We start from the raw sequence: 27,600 nt of genomic DNA on the forward strand, positions 1-27,600 counted from the left end.
GAAAACAGCCACTAATTTTTTTCTTAGGTGAACTTTGTTTTCTCGGCAACAAAAGGATTGTCCCAGAAACATCCTGTTTTATGTCTTTCTTCTTTTCCCTTTCTCTGATAAGTAAAGGACCTTGATTTTTATTAACATTATGTATTAATAAATATTAGGCAGCAAGTATCCAGTCACTAGGATTGACCGATATCAGTGCTAGCTGCTGGCAAAAGGACTGTTGCTGCTATTGGTGTCTTTTAGGGAGAGATCTGGAAAAGATGTTTTTAGGTTTATGAATTCACCATTGATTATTTTCTGTAACATATCATGTTGCTGCATCTACTCTTCTTTTATTATGAGGTTTCAGCAGCTTCAAAGATTCTCCTCTACAGTAACAAGAAAGTTGCTTTGTAAGCACAATATCAAAGGAAGGCAATTTAAAATAAGTGGATTTAGGAAGCAATTCATCTAGACCAGTAGCAAATGAAACCCTGCTAGTCCAAGTGTCAAGTGTTACCTGCAAAAGGAGAATAAAATGAGAACAATGTAGTGAATTTTCCAAATTTAATTCATTCACTTTATTGGTGTTGCCATCCTATATGAAATGTTAGAATAGCAGTGGCAGAGATTTTAATATTTCCTTGTTAAAAAATTAAATATTTTAAAATTTTATTTCAAATTGTGGGTGAATGTATTAACTGTCAGAATTCAAAAAGGGATTGAACGACCACCTTGAAAACATCATGTATGCCTCTGGATCTCAGGAACTGCAGGAAACAGGAACAAGATGACCTACCTATGACATTTTTAAATTTTTGAAGTAGGCTTAGACTGGTCTTGACTACACAATGAAATCCATAGCCCCTGTGATGACAGTGTTTTGCATCTTGCAGTATGTATCACCAGACAGAGAATTTTTTTTTCATTTCTGGGATGGGACTTTGGTCACCAAGTTCGGTTAAGATGGCCATCTTGGACCATTCACCAAGGAGAAGGAGTTTGGCTCGTGTAAGAATCTGGTAGCTCCTTTTATAGCTAGGTGGATTGGGTAGGGTGGTTCCAATTAAAAAGGAAGAATGCTGTGAAAACCTTGTTCTAGAAGTTTACAATGTCTAAGATGTCCTCACTTGGTATAATAAAAAATGGTAGTCATGTGCCAGACATTCATTTATTTCCTTTGTTCTGTCCTTCACTGCTTTCTAAGTCTTGTTGGTTGTATTGGTTTGCCAGGGCTGCCATAAAAAAATACCATAGACTTGGTGGCTTAAACAACAGAAATTTGTTTTCTCACAGTTCTGGAAGCTAGACGTCCAAGATCAAGGTGATGGCCAGTTTGGTTTCTCCTGAGGCCTCTCTCTTTGGCTTGCAAATGGCCTATCTTCCTTCCCTCTGTGAATTCATGTGTTTCGTCACATCTCTGTGTCTCCATCACTATCTCTGTGTGCTGTCTGTGTCCTAATCTATTCTTATAAGAATGCCAGTCGCACTGGAGTGCCCATCCATATGAGCTTGTTTAACCTTTATTCTCTCTTTCAGGGCTCTGTCTCCAAATAGAGTCATATTCTAAGGTGCTGGGGGTTAGGTTTTTTAATAAATTTTGGAAGGACACAATTAAATTCAATGAATTCAAAATCCAAATGTAAAATTATTTACCCCAATTTGAAATTGGATAAATTACTATGATTTCACTATAAAATGTATTTAATATATTATTGACTACCAGATTAAGATTCTCTCATTTGGATAGTGTGTTTGATAAACACTCATATCAGTATCTTCACAAAAATCTCCCTTTTAAAACTTTTCTTTTTCCACAACTTCAATTATGTTTTGTTGTTGTTGTTGTTGTTATTTTAATTTTCTCTTTTGCAGTTTTAGTATGACAGCTTATCTTTTGCTGCCTATATTTTCTCATTTTTTAATGTGTATAGGTAAGTAACTTATTCTCACTGGACTATCGCTGACACTGTATGGAACAGAGCTTCCAATAGACAAGTGATTTTATTTATAGTTTAAATTATTCATTACCTTCATTTAGAGAAAGAAGCACTTAGATTTGGGTATGCTGATCACCTTTCAAACCATGGTATGTGCACTGTTCATGGATCACACATGTTTTTAAAGTTTAATAATGTTTAATTTGAATTGTTAAAGAAGAAGTGGTTTATTTAAAAGTCCCAGTGTCCTTACTTTTAATCCCAAGGACTAAAATGTTCACTGTCCATTTGAAAATATCATTAGCTTTCCATAATGATATTTTAGTTTATGATGATGTTTTAGTTTAGTTTAAACTACTTTAACTACAAATTATGCTAACATTCTCATTAGCTGAAAAGTGACCTGAGTTGGCATGGCACCATTTAGTATTTAGGCTGGTTTTTTCATGTTTTTGATGTTCTGTTTTTTTGTACATTTGTTATTTCATTGTTAGTCTCTAAACATAAGTTCTTACTTTTTTTGATATACTTATCACTCATTTATATATATACAAATATACAAATCAGGACTTTATTCTTTCCTCAGCAATTCCTCCCTCTGCACCTCAGAACATTACCATCTCTTCTCAAGACTTCTCAGTGTAGCCTTCTAGTTTATTTTGCTGTTTGCTCTCTTGAAAATAAAATAGGAAACATAATCTCAGTTCTGATATATTATGGTATAATGCAAGTCAATAATTAATTTTAATCTAATTAATATAGATTGTTTTCCTGCCCATTATTCCTAATGTAAAACAAATAATTGGAAAATGGTGGCCAAATTTTCACTTCCAAGCATGGTCTAAATTAATATTTCACAGTTGTCACAATATACAAAATTTGTTTGAAAAACAGTTCATTAAATGTGTTGGAAGAATGTTACTTACATTTGAAATATAAATATTAGAAAAAGTAACTGAAGTTTCATTTCACAGACTTCTATTTGAAAAACTTGTATATACTTTTTGTGTTTTTGCAATGAGCAAATTCCTTTTTAATATCACTGAAGAAGTTTTTATTCAAATAAACACTTGCCTGTATTTCTCATAACAAGAAATCATTTCCTTACTTCTAATATCTTTCATATCTGCCCATATGTACTTCCATTTAATAAGTTACATACATGTCACTAAAAAGAAAAAAAGTGAATGTGCAGATAATTGGAAAAGTTAAGAATTTTTGGAATAAGTCTTGGAAGTTTTTATTGAACTGATAATTTTAAAGTCCATAGGTGTCAAATAATTTCTGAGATTCAGTTAAAACTTTTCATTCTGATTTGGAATTTATTTTTGCTTCATGGCTTCTACATACGAGTATTTCCTCATTTACTCAGTGTTTTGGTTTCTAATTGTTGGTTTTGATTTTTCTTCAGGATGTTTTGAATAATTTGGGATCTTGTGAACTGGATGAAGATGATCTAATGCTTGATCTTGAATTTTTAGAGGAACAGAATCTTCACCCTTCTGGTAGGTGTTAAAGAGATGAATAATATAATACAACTCCTACCCTGGTCAGTAACTTTCACTGATAGCCTAAACACTGTTAAGGCTGCCCTCAGTCTTTTCAGGCCTCGGTTTTTTATAGTCTATAGCAAAGAACATGCTAGGTACCATGGAGACCTAATTTGGGTGCCTTAAATGATTTTAAAGTCTTTTATGGAAATATAAATCCAGTTGGAAGATAATTATAAATAAGAAAAACTATACAAAATATCTTTCCAAAATAGGAAATATTCTATTTAAATATGTAACAAAAAGTTTAATATTTTCTTCTGTTTTGTGGAAGAAAGCAATAATTATAATCTCACTTTTCATTTATTTTATGTAACCAAATGGAAGTTTGGTGGATCCAAGAATTACTGTTCCAAATCTTAGCCACTTCCTATATAGGTTAATGTTGATGCAATAAGGTTGACCTCAAAGGTAATAATTACCGGTAGCACTCACAAACACACACTCATAAACATATACACACACACAGAGTTTTACAGGAGGTAAATAAGTTTGTGTTGAATGACTTGAGGGAGCCTGATATATTTGTAATAATTTAAATTTATATTAAAGCATAAAATGTCTTCAAATTCTAGAATTACTCTCTTTAAAGTAGGTTATAGGAATTATTGGTTGTCCATTCAAATGTAGATATTTGACAGCAAAGGTAAACTTGTACACTTACTTTTTTTGTTTCTAATAATCCCTTTAACATAGTCATTTTCAAGTGGATATAGCATTAAAGTAAAGCTTTAGAACCTTGGGACCTACTGCATACATTTTAGAAAATCAGCCTCTTATATGGTACTGTCTTTATTTTTAACTCATGGAAATTAGATATAACCTCTGTAGTTATTTTTAGTTGTAAAACTTCATGATGAATTTTCATTTCTGTAGTATATTTGGTTAATGAATAATATCATATTAACAATTGTCAAAAGAAGGCAATAACAATATTGATATTTTCTTACACTCTATTTTGGCTAATACTAAACAAGAAACTGCATTTAAAATTTTTTCAGTTGAATACCAGTTTAGGATAAAAATTTCTTGGTACATTTTTCCTGTAGTTGATTTGACAGATATCCTTCTAAAAATGTAGATTTTCACACTTTTATGCAGATGGTTTTTACAACTTAGATCCAACAGCTGAACTTCTGGATATCTAATTCTATGATACTGGCAAAAGACAAAATAGTACATGCATATATATACTTATAATGGAAACAAAATATTTATAATGGAAAAATATTGGAAGCACCTGAAATGCCCATCAATAGGATACTTGTTGAATATGCAATGGTATACCAAACAGTCATTAAAAAGAATGAGGACAGTATCCAAATCTGCTATGGCATTATTGTAAGGGTATATTATTTTGTTTTGTTTTTGTTTTGTTTTGTTTTGTTTTGTTTTGTTTGAGACAAGGTCTGGCTCCGTTGCCCAGGCTGGTGTCCAGTGGCGTGATCTCAGCTCACCACAACCTCTGCCTCCTGGGCTCAAGTGATTCTCCCATGTCAGCCTCCCAAGTAGCTGAGACTGTAAGTGCATACCACCATGTCCAATTTTTGTATTTTTAGTAGAGACAGGGTTTCACCATGTTGCCCAGGCTGGTTTTGAACTCTTGGGCTCAAGAGATCCACTTGCCTCAGTCTCCCAAAGTGCAGGGATTACAAGTTTGAGTCACCATGCCCACCTGATTGTAAGGATGTATTGTTGATAGAGTACTTTTCTTTTCAAGGATGGATTAGATGGGGAATATCAAAACCAAACCCACTGATCAATTCTCTAACATCACAAAAAGTGTAATAACTATATACTTTGCCTCTCTTGATGCAATCCTGACTGAAGTACAACAGCACAACCTCTAAAGTGTTCTTGTCCTCTTCCCTCCTTCCTATTCCCCTCTCAGAAGAAATAATCCATTCAAATAGTTCAAACTTCAATTTTACAGGAATTATTGGAATGGGTGGGGAGAAAATATTAAATGTCATGAAAAGATTATGGGCAACAAAATATAGGATTTGGAGATTCTGCAAGATTAATGGTTTGGTTTCTTCAAAAGATAAATAGCATAATAAAATAGGAGGAGTGGGAGTTGTAGGTTAAAGGAGGCAAATGCAATTCACATTCTTGTTGGTATACTTATTTGAAATATATAAACTTTTTCTATAAAGTTGTTTCTGAGTTAATCAGAGAAATTAGAGGATTGACTGTTATTGCAGAAGTATAGTTAATTTTATTGGGTGTTATAATGGTATTTTGTTTTGTTTTGTTTTGTTTTCAGGAAAACTTTTTATAGAGATACGTGTGGTGGTACCAATATGGTATATGGGCTTTGCTTTACCAACAAGTATGAGTAAGGAAATAGATGAAACAAAGTAGACAAATTCTTAAAAATTATCAAAGCTGGGAAATAGTTGCATGGGGTGAAAAGTTCATGAATTAATTATAATATTCTCTCTATTTTGTGTATTTTTGAAGGTTTTCGTAGTAAAAAATTAAAGCAACAATTAGAAAACACTACAGTTAACATAGCAGTCTCAGTTATGTTTGGTAGTCAACCATCATGACGAGAAAAGAATGATTTAAATATCTGAAGACTTATTTCAGTGTGTTTGCTTGGGGACAAAATCAACCTCTTTAAACTTTAGTCTCTCCTTTACAAAGTAATAATACCTTCATTAATTTATTTTAAACAAAAATGATATAATTTTTCCAATGAATCTCCTGAGTCTACTTTAAGGTGTAGGTTGCTTAGTTAAAGCTCAAACCAGGGTACTTGATGAATCAACTGAGTTATATAAATTGTTCACAAGATAAATGATGTTAGTTTGCATATTTGAAGTGCAATTCTAATAATAAAATATTACTTAGAATGACTTTGGATTGTTTAACGTCACTTAATAAAATGTCTTTTGAAAATGTATTTCATTTTAGATTCCACGTTATGTGGTTTTTGAAAAGCAGTAAACATATGTTTATATACTTTAGCTGAGGAAGAAGAATTTCCGGTGAAATTGGTTTTATACAATTTATTTTATTTATTAAGCAACATAATTAAAGACCTTCCCTGATTATAAGAAGCTCATAATTGATAGTTGATATTGATAAAAAGCACAATTAGTGTTAAACATTCAAAAATTATGGTTTTAATAAAAGAAAAGCGATTTTTCAAAAGTCTGAAAAGTGAAATAATGATATCATTATATTCCACTGCTTATATTACTGAAAATCATTAAAGGGGTTGAAAAAATACTTCTTAAAGACAATGCATATGAATTTTTAGCTACAGAGTCTTATCAGAGTAGTTTATAGTAGGGCTTACTATAATGGCCAAGATTAACTTTTTAAAAGACCATAGAAGACAAGATTAAAATGGCAGATGGGAGGAAGGACTAGCTTGCAGCTCCTGTTTGGATGAATAGAGCAGGGTATGGAGACTCACATCATGAACTTTTGCTCCAAGAACTACCGCAGGAACATGCCAGGAAAGCCGAGAGAATCCACAGACCTTTGAAGGAATTCAATCACCGCCACAGGCTCCCTGAGATGAGTCTGCTTGCTTTCTCAATGGGAGGCTCATGGTCCTGGGCAAGCTCTCAGTTCTGGTCACTGGCTGCTTGGAAAACAGACTCAGTGCTGTTGTGGAGGCACAATGGGAGTGAGATAGGCCCTTAAGACCACGGGCTGCATGGGAGTGGGGTGAAGCATGTGACTGACAGTTTTCCCCAACTTCCTTGGCAACTATATGACTCAGCAGAGGCAGCCATAATCCTCCTGGGAATATAACTCCACTGGACTGGGAACCACACCCCGCTTCCCCATAAAAGTCACAGCAAGACCTGCTGCCCAAGGAGAGGCTGAGTTCAGAAATGCCTATCCCTGCCCCCACCTGGTGGTCTTTCTCTACCCTACCTGGTGGCCTAAGACAAAGGTTATAATCTCTTAGGTGCTCTGTGGCCCTGCCCATGGCCTGAGAAACTTGAGTACTTAACCAGATGTCCCTAGGCAAGTTTGCATCCTCTCTATAGGACTGCAGCTGATACTCTCTTGAAAGTGTTACAGTCTTTTCCAGACAAACAAATGCTGAAATAACTCGCCACTACCAAGCCAGCACTACAAGAACTGCCAAAAGGAGCTCTAAGTCTTGAAAAAAAATTTCAAAATACAACAAAAGAGAACCTCCTTAAAGCATAAATCTCACTGAACCTATACAACAGTAACAAAATGGAAAAAAAAAAAAGTGTGCAGGCAACAAATAGCACGATGAATAGAATTCTCCCTGAGAACTGGAACAAGACAAAGATGCTCACTTTCACTACTGCTGTTCAACATGGTACTGGAAGTCGTAGCCAGAGCAATCAGACAAGGGAAAGATATAGAGGATCCAAATCAGTAAAGAGGAAGTCAAACTGTCACCATTTGCTGAAGACATGATCATATATCTAGAAAACCCTAAAGACTCATTCAAAAACCTCCTGGTAAATGAATTTAGCAAAGTTTCAGCATACCAAATTAATGTACACAAATCAGTAGCCCTTCTGTACACCAACAGTTACCAACCTGAGAATCAAATCAGGAACTCAACCCCTTTCACCATAGCTGCAAAAACATAAAGTAACATACTTTAAGGACATAAAAGACCTCTACAAGGAAAACTACAAAGCAATGATGAAAGAAATAATCAATGACACAAACAAATGAAAACACATCCCATGCTCATGGATGCGTAGAACCATTATCGTGAAAATGATCGTACTGCCAAAAGCAATCTACAAATTCAGTACAATTCCCATCAAAATACCACCATTATTCTTTGCAGAATTAGAAAGAAAAAAAAACCTAAAATTCATACGGAGCCATAAAAGAGCCCAAATAGCCAAAGCAAGACTAAGCAAGCAAATCTGGAGGCACATTACCCAACTTCAAATTATAAGGCCATAGTCACCAAAACAGCATGGTACTGGTATAAAAATGATATGGGGTGTGAATGTTTAGTTTTTGGCACTTGTATTGAAAAATTTGAATAGTTTCATAAATCTTTTTAATAAAGAGTCCTAAATTAATATATATTCTTCCTAAAAGGAGTGGTAGTACAAATAATAGTACAAATAAAAAATGTTTTATACTGCAATAAGTGTATATTATTATTTTTATGAAAGCCAGAAAGAACAATTTCAATGAAAGAATGGTATGTGAATTCAAAGTGAGCTCCCAAAAGGAGATAGCCTTGATAGGAAAAATATTTAAAAATAAAATTAAAAATTAAAATAATTTACCATGATCTTGGCATTATCTAATTTTATTGTTTTAAATTCTAATGTAAAGACTAGGATTTTCAATTTAAAAGGTATTAGATTTAAAGGATTTTTTAATTATATTTTCTTGAGTTTCTGGAAAATATTTTCTGGAAACTATTTTTTTTGTGAAATAATTAATACACATTATGTTTCAAATTCAGGATTATAAACTTTTTAATACTAGACATTTCTATTTTCTTGTGGTAAAATATTATATTTATTGCCTCTCCTTTTAATAAATAATTTATAAAGCATATGTGATCAAGCGCAGTGATTTTATGTTAGAAAATATGAGATGCTAGCATTTATACCTTGATAAACTAAAAAGTATGTTAGTGACTCTTCACACTTATCTGTCCTCACTTTCTTATTCATGTTTGTATAGTATTGTTTCTGTCACAAATTGAGTCATGCAATATGTTAGCAATGAGGTTCGTTAGATAAACCTCAGCATATCTTTTTAAAAAGGGGTTTTAGTGATATTTACTAGCATTTAATATTTCAAAGACTTGACCTTGAAACATTCAAGGTCGATATTTCAAATAAGTTTCCTTGAAATTTTCTTCACAGTGAAGCATATGTTATGAACTATACAATTTGTCAAAGGAATAATTCCAGCAATACATTTTTGTTTGTTTTTCTTTATGTAGTTTCACATTTATGTTTTTAGGATATTTTTCTGTTCAATTATACATCTCGCAAAATATTTATAACAGATAAAATAATAATCATTTAAGGAAAACAAAGTAACCAGAATATGAAAAAAAATAAGATGAGGCTATAGATAAGATTAAGGCACAAGTAGTTTACTAGTATTATGACGGTGAATTGAAAATGTTATTTTGAGTGTCCTATTACCATGTATGAAGAAAGAAATTCAATCAGTTGAAAAATCAAAATATATACCATCAATCTTCAATCCGTGAATGCATTTTTTTTTAAATAAAAGAATTCTTGTTCTTAATAACTGAAATATATTTTGCTCACATGTCTTCATAAAGTGCACATGATTTGAATTGGGAATAATTCCCTTAGCAACCTCCTTCAGTACAAGTTGAGATATCATGCTGCCAGTTCAGTATAAACAGTTCTAAATGGTACCACATCAGTGTGGCAAAAGCTTGGAGCCTTATAAGGAACCTACTTAATCCAAAAATAAAATCGATTAACTTTTTTTTATACTTTGTATTCCTCAAATAATTTCAATATGGAAATTAGGTAAAGTAAATATTGTCAAGAATTTTAGTCGGACAGAAAGTAATTAAAATAAAGCTTAATAAAATATCAGATATTAAGCAATGTTATTTCCCGATGAATCCTCTTAAATGAACCGTTGATGAAAGGTAACCATTGGGCAACAAATAAGACAATTTTGCAAATGGCTGTTATCAAATAACTGGTTAAATATTAGGCAATGCATATTCTAAATAAGAATTTGGGTTTGTGTTTTGGAATACTTAATCTTTAGCTATTTATTCCGTGGTAAACTAAACAAGGTTTCTATTTCAGCTACTCATAGGATTATCTTCACAGTGGCAGAAGCTGATGGGTAATATGCACCTGGATAATGCCAGTGATGCATCATAATTAAGTGAGTTAAAGTTAAAAGAGGGCTAAAACACATTTTAATGTTACCCATTTAGAGTATATTACTTTACATAATCACTGGCAATTTGTAGCTGGAAATCTCAGTTGATGCGAGTAAAACTAGCAGGGGCTTCAGGGTGGGGAAATGGAGAGAAGATCAAAAGATACAAACTTTCAGTTGCAAGATGAGCACATTCTGAGGGTCTAATATACAGCAGGAACGGTGAGGGATGTGTTAATTAATTTGTGGCTATCATTGCACAATATGTGTGTATATCAAATCATTACCTTTTTTACCTTGATTATATTCAATCTTATTTATCAATTAAATATTTTAAAATTCATGAAGTTAAAAATAGGTTGATGGAAGGGAAAACTGAATGTCTATAATGAGCCAGTCTCTTTTTGTAGACCCTCTCAACTTAATACTCACAATAACTCTCATAGAAAATTGCACCTTAATGATTCATGCAAAATAAAGAAACTACAAATTAATATCAAAAGAGAGCAGGCAGTTTAAAGATAGGCATATCCAAGTTGGAATTCCAGCTCTGCCCACAGTTGCTTTCAACAAATGATATTTCTGAGCTCAGTTTCCTCATTTGTAAAATGACAATAATTACATCTGTCTCAAAATATAATCTTATCTAAATGAGTGACATATTTATATGCAAAATTCCATTCTTAGTTGCCTAAAATAGGGTAAGAGCCCGTTACAAGTTGGTTACCATTCTTCAAATTTTAGACAGTTTTAATTCCTTGTTAAACACTTTGTCCCATTATTGGTTATTTTTTGTAGACCTTAGAGTCTTAATGTTTTATCATTGTTATAAATTATTTTAAAATATGCTTTCTGATTTAAATTTTATTTAAATTTTATGTAACATTTTAAGTGATAATTTACTAGTACTAAATATTATCAATTAAGGCACTTTGTTTATAATAGGTGGTATATTTCTTTGTGTTAAAACCAATCAATTTGCCATAAAAAAGAATGAGTTCATGTTCTTTGCAGGGACATGGATGAAGCTGAAAACCATTATTCTTAGCAAACTAACACAGCAACAGAAAACCAAACACCGCATGCTCTCACTCATTAGTGGGAGTTGAACAATGAGAACACGTGGACACAGTGAGGGGAACATCACAGACCAGGGCCTGTCAGGGGGTGAGGGAACAAGAGGAGGGAGAGCATTAGGACAAACACCTAATGCATGCAGTGCTTAAAACCTAGATGATGGGTTGATAGGTGCAGCAAACCACCATGGCACATGTACACTTATGTGACAAACCTGCACCTTCTGCACATGTATCCCAGAACTTAAAGTATGATAAATATTAAAAAATTTAAAATAACAATGCATTTAAATGCATGAACTTTTTTTTTCTGATTGTTAGTCAAATGTCCAAATTGCCATAGCATATTTAAAACAGAAATTTATTTGAAAAAGAATAAATTTCTATTTTAAATACCTTAAAAATTATTAACCATTAATATTAACCATTAATCATTAATACTCAAAGATAAATTATGACTGTTACTTTGTATTAAGGTTGATATTTACATTTGCAGATGAGTTTTTTAATTAAAAATGTATTTTATTTATTTAATGTTTTTGGATAAAAAGGATGTAATGGTCATTTGGATGATAGAATGAAGACATTTTATGTTGTTTTGCTTATTTATTTAGTATATTAGATCTGAAAACACCTAGGGCAGTGTGTCTTGGTATATGTTCAAAGAAAAATGGGGAAGTAATGGCCCAATGATATCAATTAGGAATTAATTAGGTAGTTGCTAAATTATTTTGAGTTTGATGAACAAGCAATATAAAAATTCTGCAGTGAGTTAGGAACTCCTCCCGTGCCTATTAATTAAGGAGGTAATTTTTATTATTAATTTTTAATGGATAATAGCACAGCAGAGCAGAGATGAACCCCAATGGTTTTCCTAATATGAATGGTAATGTACAAAGAATTGCAACAACATTCACACAGGGAAAATTATAAAAATCAACTTTAAGTTTCTACAAGCTCTGATGTGTCTTGGTCAGAAAAAGTGTGTGTAAAGTATTTTTAATCTGATTATATAAAACTAAGAAACATACAGCACTTAATTTTTGACGTATAACATAATGGTTAAAAATATGGATGCTGGCTCTGGAATTAGACAAATCTCAACCACCAGCCAGGCTATGTAAACTTGAGCAAGTTATTTAATATTTTCAGCTTTTCTTCATCTGAAAATGGGGGCGATGATATTATCTACCTCATCAATTTGTTGGAGAAACAGTAAGTTAAAGCATTATAGAATATTCAATCTCTTGTCCAGCATATATATTTTTAGGAACTACTGCTAATACCAGTTTAAAAATATGCTTGTAAAATATGATATACATGTAGGCTAGTCAGCATCTGATCCTGACAAATTTAGTGATCTTTCCAGTCTCTATTAGTGGAAAATCTTAACATTTTAAAATACAGAATTTCTCAAATTTTAAGAATAGAATGCCACAACACATGCAACTAATTTTTGTCATTATTTCTAAGCTTATAAAATTATATCACTAAATAAAATAATGAAATAATAAATAATATTTATTGAGTCTAGGTGCCAGTTTATGAGGTAAATAACATCACTTTCTTATTTGAGAAAATTGGAGCTTTGAGTGATAAAGCATTATAGGAATAAATATCCCAGCTAGACTCAAATATGGTATTTCTTACTCTAAGGCTCTGTGATTAGTCATTTTGATGCTGTTGATTAATAAAATTAATTCATATGAAGTGTTAAAATCACATGTTCACTGAAGCATTTGTTTTAAACTGACCTTTTGTTCTATTAGCTTTTTAAGTTATGGGCATCACTTAATATATATTTGTCTTTGACTTCACCTAAGAAGTTGAAATTAGCTATATTTATTTATTGAAGCATCTACATTTCTCTGACCACTGGCCTAGGCACTTCGTTGTTTCAGGTTTTGCTTTAGTTTTAAGCTATAATTTCTAAGCATTTTGGATTATCTGATTTAATCCTCACAGCAACTCTCAGAAAGTGTTATCATTCTCTCTTCAAAGATGAAGGAAGGGAGACACAGAAGAGCACTGTTATTTGTGCATGATTACAAAGCTGTTCTTGGGTTTCAATTATGCCTGTGTGGCTTTGATACCCACTTACTGTTTCCACTATAAAAGCTCTCAATGATGTTTAGTTACTAGAAGGAGCAGTCATAATAGAGGTTCAAAATGTTCTATTACAATACAGTTTTGATAACACTTTAGTGAGGAGGAAATTGTGATCTCAATTGTCACTTTGTGTGGTTCATCAGCAGATCCTATTTCTCTCTGCATTTCTGCTTTAAAATGGATAGGTTACCTGTTATCTGTTTGGTTGCCATTAGGTGGCAATCTTGTTCCTATAATGATGATAGTAATTCTGTCATACATTTGTATTCAGCTTTATAGTTTACAAGATATTTCAAATATGTTATCTCATCAAATTATCACAGTAACACTCTGAAATAGATGTTAATATACATCAAGTACAGTGGAGGGAGCAAATACTCTGGTTAAAGAACTTATTCAGCCAGTATTAACTTAGATCTTAACATTAAATGGCAGGTTCTTTTAACTGTTTTTCGAGACTTTGATGCTTCTAATTTTAAGTACAGTTCTCATATACTTGGTTATGTGTTTTCCAAGGCCACTGAAAATCATAGTAACATCTTAGAAGAGGAGAGAGAAGTTGCTTCAAGTAGGCATGCCGACTGTGGTGAAAAATAAGGACCGTTAGGCAAAAAGCAAAGGAAAAAGAAAAGGCAAAAAACTTTGAAGAGTGGACAAAGTCATATAGCAGAATAATGTGGGGTCATTTAATATAGGAATAGACATAATCATAGCAGCAGGGGATGAAGTATTACTGTATTAAATGTGGCACACCATTACTTTTTAAAAACTATTATTATAGTTCTGAATCATCAAGAAAAAAATACATTCTGCATTATTCTGAGATAGGGAACTATATAATTCACTTTGGAAATATATCTAAACTCTTATTTATTCTTTAATTTATTGAATGAAAATAAATCCTCAGTTCTTCATATACTTTAACTATCCAGGAAGTATCATTGTATAATGATTCTCCATTGCAAAAATGTGAAATACCTTAAACTTTTTATATGCTTTTTTTATTTTTTATATGCTTTTTTATGTTTTTCCCCATATTCTTTCCCCAGTCTTCTTGCAAAAGACTACTTAGATATAAGGATAGCTGTGTGAAAGGCTTTCCTAATTGTCATCCTTGAAAAAGCAATAATTTATAGTCTATTAATTGAGTATGGGGACCATGATATTCCTTAAACACAAGACTATCTAATTATCAATAATATATTTTTAGTGTAGATATTTCAAAATTTAATAGTTTTTATTAGCTGTTTTTACTTGACCGATTTACAAATTGACCAATTGATCAATTCATTAGTTTGATACATTCTTTTACACTCCCATTTAAAAAGTATTGAACTTATTAATTAAAATAGTAACATTCACCTGGGTGCATTCTTTTCATACTCTGTGTTAAATGGTATACTTAAGTGACAGAATAATGTTCTACCTGGGAGAGAATTTTAGAAGTAGAAGCTCCTCCTACTTCTTCTATGAATATTCATAGTTTTAAATGTTTTGTTCAGGGTAACATAGTTTGCCTGTAATAGAGAGATGACTCTTAAGTAAGAAATTGACTAGCTCCATGTAGTAAGACAATGGAAATTTTTTTATTTTTATGGTAGTTGCCAACAGACTAAATCATTTGTATTTCTTGATTTAAAAGTGCTTTTGCCTATTTATTTCACCTTTCAGACTTTGTTATATTTTTAAGAGGATTGCTTCAGTGACGAAGAAGGCTTTTAGATGTAACAGTTTTCAAAATCCAATCAACAATAGCTGAAAAATGTTTCTATATCCTGACTTAATTTAGTATTAAATGACAACAGTTTTAATGAACTCATAGTATTTACTTGTAACCTGCTATTGTAGCATTTCCTACTGGCATAAACTCTCTTCTGCTGCACAAAAGGGCAGTCAGTGGCCCAAGTTCATTACAGGATAAAGTCAAAAGAAAAGATTTATTTCATTTGGCATGGTTTTTCTGGAGCAATAAGAAAAGAAAATAGGTCTCTCAATATAAAATTTCATGGCCTTTTACAATTATGTAGTGACATCTCCATACACTTGCTTGAATAATACCAGCAACATCAACTGTCACTATCAAAATGAACAAGTAATTAAGAAAGCAAATGCTGGTCTTTCTTGTAAAGGAATAGAATATTTATGTATTTAAAGTTGTTCGCCAACAAGAAAAATAACCACTGACATGAAACATGATTTCCTATGGTGCCTGAGGAAGAAAAGAGAAATAATAATGAAGATTCACACAGTTGGAACAAATTAAGTTGTAAATGTGCATACTAAAAACAATTATAGACTTTCTATTCATCAGGTCATACGATAGCATCTTATCTCTTTTATTTATTTTCTGATTCTCTATCTTATTAATCACATTTTCTAAAAGCTTATGATGGAATTGGGAATGTCTTACTCTTATCAAGACCACATTTTCTATACCCTTACAACATAACGTGCTAGCATAACCTAAAGAAGGCTAAGCCTTGACTGGTTAGTAGAATGATAGTAGATCTGATTGAAGCCATAATAGTGTTAAATGCTGGCTCTCCAACCTTTTGATAAGACAGTGTTCAGTTTATTGTTTACTGAGGTGAGGGAAAAACGCTACCTTGACTGAACTCTGGTAGTTTTCTGTAGAGGAAAGTACAAGCTAGGATTTACTGAGAATATGAATGTGGTTTAAGACAGATGTTTCAATTCAAGGGTTTGTTTGGAATTGGATAAAAATCATGATATAAGAGTTTAGAGTTGAAGGATTGGCGGAAACAGTGAGGAGAGGATTTTAACATGAAGAATTTAATGATTCTTAGGGGTTGAACTCTCTGTTGATGCTTTTTATTGAAAAATTGGTGGGTCTTTGGGGAAAGTCAGTGATGTAAAGTTTTTTGGAATTGTTAAGGTACACCAAAAAGACAATGAAATAGGAAAATGATGTTAAAGTAGACAGTCTGCTGTTTGTGGGTTGGTGGTTTGGGGCCTCAGTCTCCCTACCAAGGGAGGCAGAAGGATAGAACATTTTTAACTAAAGGCATAATCAGTCCAGATTTTCACTAATGTTTGAGGTGTTACAATCACGTATCAGATTTCTGGGGCCCATTATCTCAAATGTCCATGAAGGCCAGTTTTTTCCTCTTGAATGACCTTTTCTTTGTTGGAGAACTTGACAGGGCAGCAGATGTGCAGTCATTTAAGACTCTGGAAATCACATCTTTGAACACAGCAACACAAATAGAAAGATTAAGATCAGGGTTTGTGTCCACTCGTTGGCCAGTGATCAAGAGTGCTCAATTCAACAACAGAATAAATTTTGTCCCTATTCTGAAAAGCCCATAGAACCAGACACATGATTCTCCAGCACTTTGGGAGGCTGAGGCTAGAAGATTGCTTGAGCCCAGGAGTTCAAGACTAGCCTAGGCAATATAGAGAGACCCCCATCTTTACAAAACATAAAAGAAATTATCCAAGCATGGTGGCATGCACCTGTAGTCCCAGCCACTTGGGAGGCTGAGGTGGGAGGATTGCTTACACCCAGGAAGTTAAGGCTGCCATGAATCATGATTGCACCACTGCACTCCAGCCTGGGCAACAGAGTGAGTCTCTCTCTCTCTCTCTCTCTCTGTCTCTCTCTTTTTCTGTAGGAACAATGCCAAGTCATAGAAATGCTGTTTCAAAAACAGGAAAAAAAAAAAAAAAAAAAAACTAAACCAACAAACAAAAAAACACCAGATATGGGATTCTTAACCAAATTACCTAATTTTCTGCTATCTTTATTTTTAGGCAGGCTACTTTGGGTAACATTACAGAAGCATCTTCAGTCTGTGTCTCAAATGGATATTTGGGACAAGGTTTAGATGGAAAGAAATCTCTCATGAACTAAAATATTTTCAAATTTGTCCTAAGTACTGTATACTCTCAGCGGCCTCAAAATGACAAGGTAAATAGGAGCATTACTGAGAGATGGATTAAATCAGCTTATCATTGTAAATTCCTCCATATTTGATGATGACTTAGGAAGTCTCTTTTGTTTTCTCCTTGTGAGATTTTGTCTACTTATTGAACATCAGTATACGCACTGAAAGATCTAGTCTTTTCCATGTATCTTGGCATCAACAGTAACTTGGGCCTGCTCCCATATGTAGAGCATTCATAGATCAGAAAATAATTAAAATATATTTTATTTGGTGTAAATAATGATAAAAAATATTCAATGAAAATGGAAATAAAAATTTAAATTTTACCAGGTGGTTCTTTTATTTATTTATTTATTTATTTTGAGATGGAGTCTTGCTCTGTTGCCAGGGTGGAGTACAGTGGCATGATCTAGGCTCACTGCAACCTCCACCTCCTGGGTTCAAACCATTCCCCTGCCTCAGCCTCCTGAGTAGCTGGGACTACAGGCACATGCCACTACACCTGACTAATTTTTTTATTTTAGTAGAGACAGGGTTTCACCATGTTGGCCAGGATGGTCTTGATCTCCTGACCTCCTGATCCCCCTGCCTCGGCCTCTCAAAGTGCTGGGAATACAAGCATGAGCCACTGCTCCTGGCCCCACCAGTTTGTTCTTTTTCTTTTTTAACCTCCGCCTCCTGAGTTCAAGTGATTCTTCTGCCTCAACCTCCCGAGTAGCTGGGATTACAGGCATGAGCCACTATGCTCAGCTAACTTTTTTGTATTTTTAGTAGAGACAGGTTTTACCATGTTGGCCAGGCTGGTCTTGAACTCCCAACCTCTGGTGATCTGCCTGCCTTGGCCTCCCAAAGTGCTGGGATTACAGGTGTGAGCCACCGCGCCAGGCCTAGTTGATTCTTTTTAATAACACATTTTAATGAATGAAATATTCACAGTATTTTATTTTTATATCCATGATATTGATATGTTAATAAGGCTTTTTAGCATTGATTAGCAACTTTTTTTTTCTTTAAAAAGGTACATAAAGTATGTGTCTTGCAAGTAATGCTGTCTTAGATTCAAAAATATATTTTAGATAAGAAATATATGAATCAGAAAAATCCGTAGGGGTGATTTATTAATTCATGTGTCACTGCTTTCAGATCATGTCCATATAAAGAATTGTGAACAGCCTTCATTTCTCATTAGACATCCATAATAGAATCATGTTTGCTTCTTTGTCTTATTTTCAAAGGTAAAATATTTATCATCCTCAGTATACCGCTAACTACAATACTCATATTTCTTTACATGCATACATGAATTATATGGCAAACTTTATTGTTTTATGCCTATAGATGCATTTGTATGTGTAGATTTTGTCTAATCCCTACTTACTATGATCTTCACTATTCTCACATATAAAAGATACTACACTTGAGGGAAGCTTTGATTACAAAGAATTGCATTACTCATATTCTACATTTTTATACCCCTGTGAAACTGGGAGAAGCCAGCTTCAGCCATCCCTTAGAATGTCTCCAAAGTCTACTTCCAATTCAGTCCTCTCTCCTGATGTGCATATACATGTATTTCATGGCCTGCTAGCAGTTTTATCGGATGTCAATTATATGCATCAGATTTAACAGATCCAAGACTAACCTTATTCTTGCTGCCCATAACTTTGTTTTTGCTTCGTATTTATTTCCTCTTTTGTGAATAGCACCAACATCAGTGCTGACTTCAAAATTTGAAACCAGGTGTCACTAGTTTTCACGGATTCTACTTTTTACCTGTTATTCATTCTCACATTTCTCTTTATAATTTTTGTTTTAGCCTTTATTCAGGCCATCATCATTTTCCTTAACTAACTTTATGTGATCCAGTTGGTCTTTTATGACCTTTGGTCTGGTGTCAGTGTCCATTACTGCCATCTTTGTTGTTTTTTGTTTTGTTTTGTTTCTTCCTCTCATCCTCGATACAGAATTCAGAGCCTCTCTCAGATTTTTATCTTTGAACCCACTCTACAAAAGCTTTCTATCATATAAACACTTTGATGATTGGTATTTATTTCATTTTAGATTTTGGAGTGATGGGGAGGAATCACCTGGTGCAGGTAAGAGCACAGCAGTTGAAAATGTACGAAGGAGAGAGAGAGAGAGTATTCAAGGGTTTCATTTTGTTCTCTCTTCTGGACTTCACTTTCTTCCTTGTAGCCATGTTCTTTTTCAAATTTTGGGCACTATGAACTCTACTTTTCTAATTCAAACTACGTACATCTATAGTCAACTTTCAGAGCTAAGTGTAGACTGACTCAATGAGCCCAATGGCATGGTCTCCCCCATCAAAAATGGCTTAGCAGAGAATTTTCTCAACAAAATCAGGTCTGTCCCAAATGAATTTTCATAACAGCTGCCAGAGCAATAACCTAGACTTTATCTCCAGTTTGACCTCTTCTCTTCCATTCTCTGTATTGTCCACAAGGTGTGCTGACACACCAAACTGATCTCGTTCACTAACCTATTTAAAAGTCAATATTACCTATTACTTTCATTATAAAATCTGATTTTGTTGTCAGAGCTTACAAAGTTCTCAAGCTTCAAAACTCACCACTTTTTCTACACACTAAACTTAACTTCCAGCAAATATTTATTGGAGATTTACTGTAGGCCCTAGGATTCTAGTAACAAATATGAGATGTGAAGCATACAGGATTCTATTTTTTTAAAAAAAAGTTAATGAAGAAAAGAGCAGTATGCAGGACATAGCAATTTTGGTGGTAAGAATAGATATCCTAGGGAAGTGACATTTTTCCATGAAGGATAAGTGGATATGGATAAAGTGGCATGGTGGCGGAGATGGTTTAGAAACTTGGAACTCTTCATGGAAAGTGTGACACGTGGTAGGGCTTCACAGAAGCCCAACGTTCCTTGGCAGAGTAGGGAATCAGTGGCATCAGATGAGTGACTTGAATGCACCACATTCTTTCTCATCTATAAAATACTTCAAGTGCTGATTTCTTATCCTGAAATGATCTCTCTTTATTTACAGTTATATCACTATTCAACTAACAAAATAGATCTGAAACTCACTGATTTATTTGAATAATTAATATTTGTCCATGAAGAAGAAAGTATAATACTAGGCAGTGATGATCAGGGCTAAAATAATGTATTATATTCAGGGGAAAGAAATATTTCTGTGGGTGCAGTAGGTGAGATAGGCCTTAGACGAGGTTGTACTCGACTGTGTTTTAGTAAATTGCAGTAGAGGCTGGGGGAGTGGTGACACATTCTATGAGCAGGGATCAATAGAAGGAAACGATTGAAGAAAAAGTTACCTAAGTGTAGCTGAAAAACAATAGAAGGTGGTACTAACCTTTCAAAAGCTGAGATTTCTTAGGAATCATGTATAAAAATTTAAATTTCATAATTCTTTGTTTTTTTCATAGTTTCTTAAATAGAAACAAAATACAGCTTTGTTTATAACTTGTGATATGAAATAAAATACTAAGTATATAAATATTTGAATAATTAAAGAGAGTTTGTTCTTCACAATTATATGACTCTATTCTCTATGTCAGTAAAAACCATCATCAGGTTATTAAACAGAAGTGATAGCTCTATGAATTGGGAGTTAACAATATACTTTTCTAAATAAAGATCTACTTTATTTCTATTAGAATAGCCTTCAAGTTGTTCTGAACCATTTTCTCAATGAAAATAACAACAACAACAAAAAAAACTGGATGATTCTTCTAAAAAGTCTTTAAAAATATGTGTTTATAGGATAAGGAAGTGATGTATCTTCAGGAAATAAAAATAAATGTTAAATAGGAATCCTTAAAAGTAAATACTTATCAAAGACAGCTTCCTTTCTAACAGGATAGTAGTCAATTTGTAAATGTTAAGAGATAATTTTGTGTGTCTAATAGCCAAAACTGTATTCATGTGTTTTTCCCTGGTGAAAACTAATACAGATACTTTTTCTAGCTCAGTCAGTTCTTCCAGGAATTTTTGGTTTGTTTTGTAACTAACGTTGGAGAATTAGGACAAAAATCATTAAGTTATGTTTAAAAATAATACTTTAGAAAAAGAAGAGACATTAGATATATTTCTTGTCTTACACTCTGTATATGAGGAAATTAAAATCATGGTACTGATGGTACGTCACTCAGTACCATCTAACTGGCAAATAAAAGAATATAAAGTGGAAGGATTTGAAGGAATCTTTTGGATATATGCTTTTAAAAAATTAATAAATATTATAAATCTAAAAATTAGTAAAATCTTTGCTAAGTGATTATGACTAAAAGTAGTATACTACAAGGCCCTTCTATGATACTCTTTAAGAAATTTGTCATTGACTATCCAATTGTTGTTGTCCATAGCTATAGTGATTATTTTCATTACACATCATGAAACAATCAGTGGGAAGAAGACTACAGTTTTAATATAATTTTAAGCAAGGATATTTCTTTAGCAACTCTATGATCTTTAGAGAATATGCACATGATCAAATGTAGATCTAAAATTCCAAGTGTATTTTAAATTTTATTTTAATTATATTCAGTAATATATATTTATATGTGCTAATTTTGAGCTTAAAGGCATGATGAAAATTTTATTCTAGAATAAAGCAAAACTATACTCTTTTTTTTTTTTTTTTTTTGGCGGAGTCTCGCTCTGTCACCCGGACTGGAGTGCAGTGGCCGGATCTCAGCTCACTGCAAGCTCTGCCTCCTGGGTTCATGCCATTCTCCTGCCTCAGCCTCCCGAGCAGCTGGGACTACAGGTGCCCGCCACCTCGCCCGGCTAGTTTTTGTATTTTTAGTAGAGACGGGGTTTCACCGTGTTAGCCAAGATGGTCTCGATCTCCTGACCTCGTGATCCGCCCGTCTCGGCCTCCCAAAGTGCTGGGATTACAGGCTTGAGCCACCGCGCCCGGCCCAAAACTATACTCTTAATGATTAGAATGCAGTGTTATTCAGCCCTATTTTGTAATCTAGCTTTTATTATAGCCACCAGAAACAGAAACTCATTTCTGTAAGCAGCATACCTGTAGTTTTGTTATATTAGCTGGATCTTTTAGTATTGATGGGTCCTGCTTGACACATTTTATAGATAATATGCCCATAGGTTCTGAATCAAACAAGTATTATAGATTGATGTGCTAATCTAACTTTTACCTTTTCCTTTTCTATCTATTTTCAGTAGTCCTCAGGAAACCAATATATCTGCTAAAAGTACAAAAGCTTTGGCCTATTATGAAAAAATGCAGATTTGTTTTATTATGCAGAATTTTAAAGCTGAATTTGTTCTTTTTGTTTCCCTCCTTCTACATTATTATTTTTCCCTGACCTATGTCTTTTTTCTTCTCCAACAACATCAAAAAATAAATAAATAAATAAATAAATACTTTGATACATTTAATAAGTAATAGAAATCTGTAGGAAAATACATACAGTTGACCCATGAACCACTCAGGGTTGCCAAACCCCCATGTGGCTAGAAATCCATGTATAACTTTTGAGTCCCCCAAAACTTAACTCTTAATAGCCTGTTGTTGATTGGAAATGATAACATAAACAGTCAACTAACATGTATTTTGTATGTTAAGTGCATTATATGCTGTAAAATAAAACGTTGAAGACAAAAGGAAGATAAAATGTATTTAATATTCATTAAGTGGAAGTGGATCATCATAAAAATCTTTGTTCTTTCATCTCCATATTCAGTAGGCTAAGGAGGATAAGGAAGGGAAGGGATTGTTCTTGCTGTCTTAGGGATGGCAGAGTGCAAGAAATTTCTCTTATAAGTGAAACCACACAGCTCAGACCCCTGTTGTTCAAGAGTGAACTGTATTTATTTTTGATATAGTAAAATATTAAGTAAACATTATGAACATCAGAATGTCAAAATTGGCAAGATTATCAAAAACAAGGAAAGTCTGAGAAACTGTCACAGTCAAGAGGAGCCTACAGAGACATGACAACTAAATAAAATGTAGTATACTGGCTGACATCCTGGACTAGCAGATGGATATTAGGTAACAACTTTGGAAATCTGAACAAAATATGACCTTTAGTTAATAATAATGTATCAGCGTTTTTGTCCTTTATAACAAATGTATCATACTATTGCAAGATGTTAATAATACGGTAATATTTGTGTATGTGTGTGTGTTGGGGAGGGGTATTATATAGGAACCCTCTGTACTATCAGCTCTCTTACTTTGTAAATTCAAAGTAGTTTTTTAAAAATAAAGTCTATTAATGTAAAGAAAGTAATAATGCTTAAAAATTATTTGTTTAGTGCTCACTTTCAAAGCAATTAGGGTCAAATGTGAAGTATTGATGAAAAAGGATGTAACCACATTGCCATTGTAGAAGTCCTCACATTATTGTAACAACACAGAACCATTGCTTATATAAAAACTGTCTGGATGGCACAGTCTGTTGGCAATCCATCAGAAGATAGTCATTTGAATTAGTAAACCATCTGCACATGTGAAATTTGAGGAATTTCCCCATGTAATGTTTATAAGCATACACGCTATGAAATTTAAAGGATTAAGGTGTAAGTCTTTACAGTTCAGGAAAACATACTGTTATTGCTTATTTCCTTTATTTCCAACCATTATAGAACAGTATTGGAAAAGGGTTTGAGATAACAACTGGCACTTGAAAAATACTGTCAGAAAACTGTGTAAATTGTTACAAACTGAACTTGGTGACAGTATTACAGACAAGAATTAGATGAGACTATATTTTAAATGACATAAACAGACAAAGACTTATAGTTCAGAAAATATAAAGTGAGCAATTATTCTAACCATAAAAATCGGCAATATATCATGTTGATAAAGATTATATGGCTTGTCAAAATTTAAGTAAAAACTTTTTCTTTAGTCTGGTAAATGTATAATTTGAATGGTTTGTATATTCATTTTCCATTTTTAATTCTTCAGTTGGAATGAAGGTAGTAAAGACTGGAATAAATAAACTTCATCATTTTAGAAATTTTGTTTTATATTTCACATCAGTTCAACAGACATTATGTGTTGAGGAAAGAGCTGTACTAAGTCTCATGTATAATTCTTAAAATGAAGCAAACCTGATGTTTGTAGAATATACAGGTAGACTTTAGGTCCGCTCGAAAATCTAACTCTACTCTCCAGTGAAGTAAATGAACAGAGAAAGAAATACCTAGTACATCCTCAAAGAGGCTTTCAATTGCATTTTCTTCTTTGTATAAATTGATGAGATTACAGTTACAATTTGTACTTATTTTATCCAATAACTGAATTTTTGGTAAGTTGCAAAAGTGGATGTTTACATATCAAGTTATAGCTAACATTTGAATTTCTATTTCAGATATATTCTCACTAAGGGATAACATCTTTCCAACCACACTAAAAAGTGAAATGTAAAAAAGAGGGTAAAACTCACTGTGACAATGTCAAAATTCATTTTCAAGGAGATTTCAGTCTTTGTAAATGTGGAGTCAGTATGCGTTTAAATCTCCAATACAAGCTCTGAGTGAAACTCATTAAAAGGGAAATCAATCCATATTTTCTTCGTACTCTTTAAAGCATATGTAAAATAAAATATATTGCACAGCGAATTACAATTTTATTGACAGTTCTTACTGCCTCTCAGGGATTTAAATGTTTAAATATTTTAGCAGTCACACTGGTTAATGTTTCAGGGATGTCACTGCTTCAAAGGTATAACAAAACTTTACTGCTGCGAAAGCCATACAGCAAACTTTTTTTCAAGTTTTTTTTTCTGATAGGAAAATATGTGGGTTCTACTAATAAATGATCTCACTTTTGTAAAAGAAAAGATAGAAAAAAGTTGACAACAGATTGGAAGTAGAAATAACAAAATAGGACTAATGAAATTTTTTTTAATTTTAATTTTAGGGAATTATATTTATGGACTGTTAACTATCTTTCTGTAATGCTGGCTTAAAAAGGTATATGCTCAAATTTTAATAATTTAAATTTTTAGTACGGGAGTGATTGGTGATGATTGGTGTAAAATTTTTAAAATGAAGAAGAGAATCCTTTAAGCTGATTTTTTCTCATGCTGGACACAGATTTTTTTAAAGGTAAATGGATGAATGGATGGCTTGTTTTTAGTTTCACAGGAGCCTGGTTTTGTAAAGATGATTGAAAGATTCATATTTCATTTTAGATCCTCACTTGGCCCAAAAGAAGTAATGTTTGTTAATATAAATTAATATGGCTATATCTTTACTTAGACAGATACAATGGAGGAACGTTAATTTAAAGGTGGAGACAAAGCGCACTGTCATTACAACGTAGAAATACAGATCTACTCCTAACAGCTCAGTCTGGAGAAAAGTTAGCCTTTACTTGAAATCTCAGCTGTTAGTGAAGTTAAAGTTATATTGTGTTGTCTAGCTCTGTAGAGGAATTAGTATGGGTAGGAAGAGTGTGTAAAATAAAACCACATGATTCATCTTTAGAATACATTTTATAAATCTAGGAAAATTCCACAAATGCCTGCCTTTGATAAGAATAGTACACTAGGAGAGTCTTACTGTGGGGAAAGTCTCCTGTTATTGATAGTTCAAGAAATAATAAAGTAATGAAGTCCAATGTCAGCTTCCTACTCACTATTTCTTACAATGCTTATTGTTTTGAATCCCAGCAATTTTACAATTAAATGGAGATAAAATTTAGAAATCTTTCTGTAGCGAGGAGAGTAAGTAATAAATAAAATAGTATTGACTTGTTTTTTTTATTAGTGTAGTCCTAATGTTCACTCAGCATTTGTAGATCTTCCAACTTAATTTCACGTAGTATTGTTGGGTTAGGGGATGCTCCTGTATCAGCACTTGTCTTCTAATTGAAATAAAGAGCATATACTCTTTAAAGAGTAACTTTAATAAATTGGTAGTGAATGTTTATGGCTAACAAATGACCATTCTCACCTCCTCAAATTTGCATTTGTAATCAGTCCTTCCACTAGCCTTGGACAGCTGAATACAGGTGATCTCCCATTTGGTCCTCTGACCATAGACACTAATGCTGGCAAGCTCTGTATTTTTTGGAATATGTCACTGGTCAGAGTCATTGGTGACTCTGCTGCATGGCAGTCCACCATTTTTATTTTTAATCCCTAGATTTCCCTGTGGGTTTGGAAATCTTGGATGGTGCCAGAGAATAAATGTGTTCCGGCACATAGTCCTGAAAAATACTGCTTTGAAAGGATCAATACATAAAATTTGAATTATTACATGATAGACTCATTATGCAAAGTCTTAGTCACTATAACCTTAAAAATAATGACATAATACTTATGGTAGTAATCTTCTTATTAAATAAAATAAAGTCTTAATCAGAGGCAATTGTAAAGAAAATTTACTATTTGTTGTTCAAAAAAATGAGAGATGGGCTTAGCTTTTGCCCTGTGTAGTCACCTGCCTGTATGGTTTTCTGTCTAGGATAAATGAATCAGGCTCTTACGTCAGCCCCAACTCTTTCTGAACTCCAGTTCTGACACTAACTTTGTGAACATAACTAGTTACTTAAAGATATTGTAATTTTTTTTTCTTTACAGTACAATGTTCATAACACATGCCTAAATCATAAAATATTTCTTCTTCTCTTCCTACTCCTCCTCCACCTTCTTATCCTTCTTCTCCCCCTCCCTCCCTCCCTTCTTTCTTTCCTTCCTTCCTTCCTTTCCTTCCTTCCCTCCCTCCCTCCATGCTCCCTCCCTCCCTTCCTCCCTCCTTCTATTTTCCTCTCTTTATTTTCTTTTCTTCTGTTTGGAGACAGGGCATTACTGTGTTGCCCAGGCTGGCCTGAAAATCCTGCAATCAATCCATCCTCCCCACTCAGTCTCCCCAGTAGCTGAGGCTATGGGTATGTGTCACCCTGCTGGGCTTAAATAATAAGATAGTTCTAAGCATTATTTTCAACAATGAACATTAAAAACCAAGACATTCAGCATTCAGTAAATACTAGTCATTACTCCTCCAAATTCTTCATTTGATTCCTGGGAAAGTATATTCTTCTCTTTATCTGCCTTCCTCAAAATCTCCTTACCTAGGTGTTTGGATGAACGGAGGCAAGATGGTGCAGTTCCGGGTTCTTCACCGTCAACTTTCCTGTGACCGGGAAAGACACAGGTCGACTGTGCAGGTGCAACCC

At 33.4% G+C, this 27,600-nt stretch overlaps 1 protein-coding gene across 2 annotated transcripts in view; it reads left to right on the plus strand.

Moving 5' to 3' along the window:
* The window catches only part of CCSER1 (coiled-coil serine-rich protein 1), a 1,373,537-nt gene that overhangs the window by 153,494 nt on the left and 1,192,443 nt on the right, over positions 1 to 27,600 (plus strand). For both annotated transcript variants that reach the window (XM_011932673.1, XM_011932681.1), the window contains exon 4: positions 3,331 to 3,424. In XM_011932673.1, the coding sequence (XP_011788063.1) occupies positions 3,331 to 3,424 (94 nt within the window). The remainder of the gene's footprint in view (positions 1 to 3,330; positions 3,425 to 27,600) is intronic.

Source organism: Colobus angolensis, unplaced genomic scaffold (assembly GCF_000951035.1).
Source record: "Colobus angolensis palliatus isolate OR3802 unplaced genomic scaffold, Cang.pa_1.0 Scaffold123, whole genome shotgun sequence".
Classification (NCBI taxonomy): Eukaryota; Metazoa; Chordata; class Mammalia; order Primates; family Cercopithecidae; genus Colobus; species Colobus angolensis.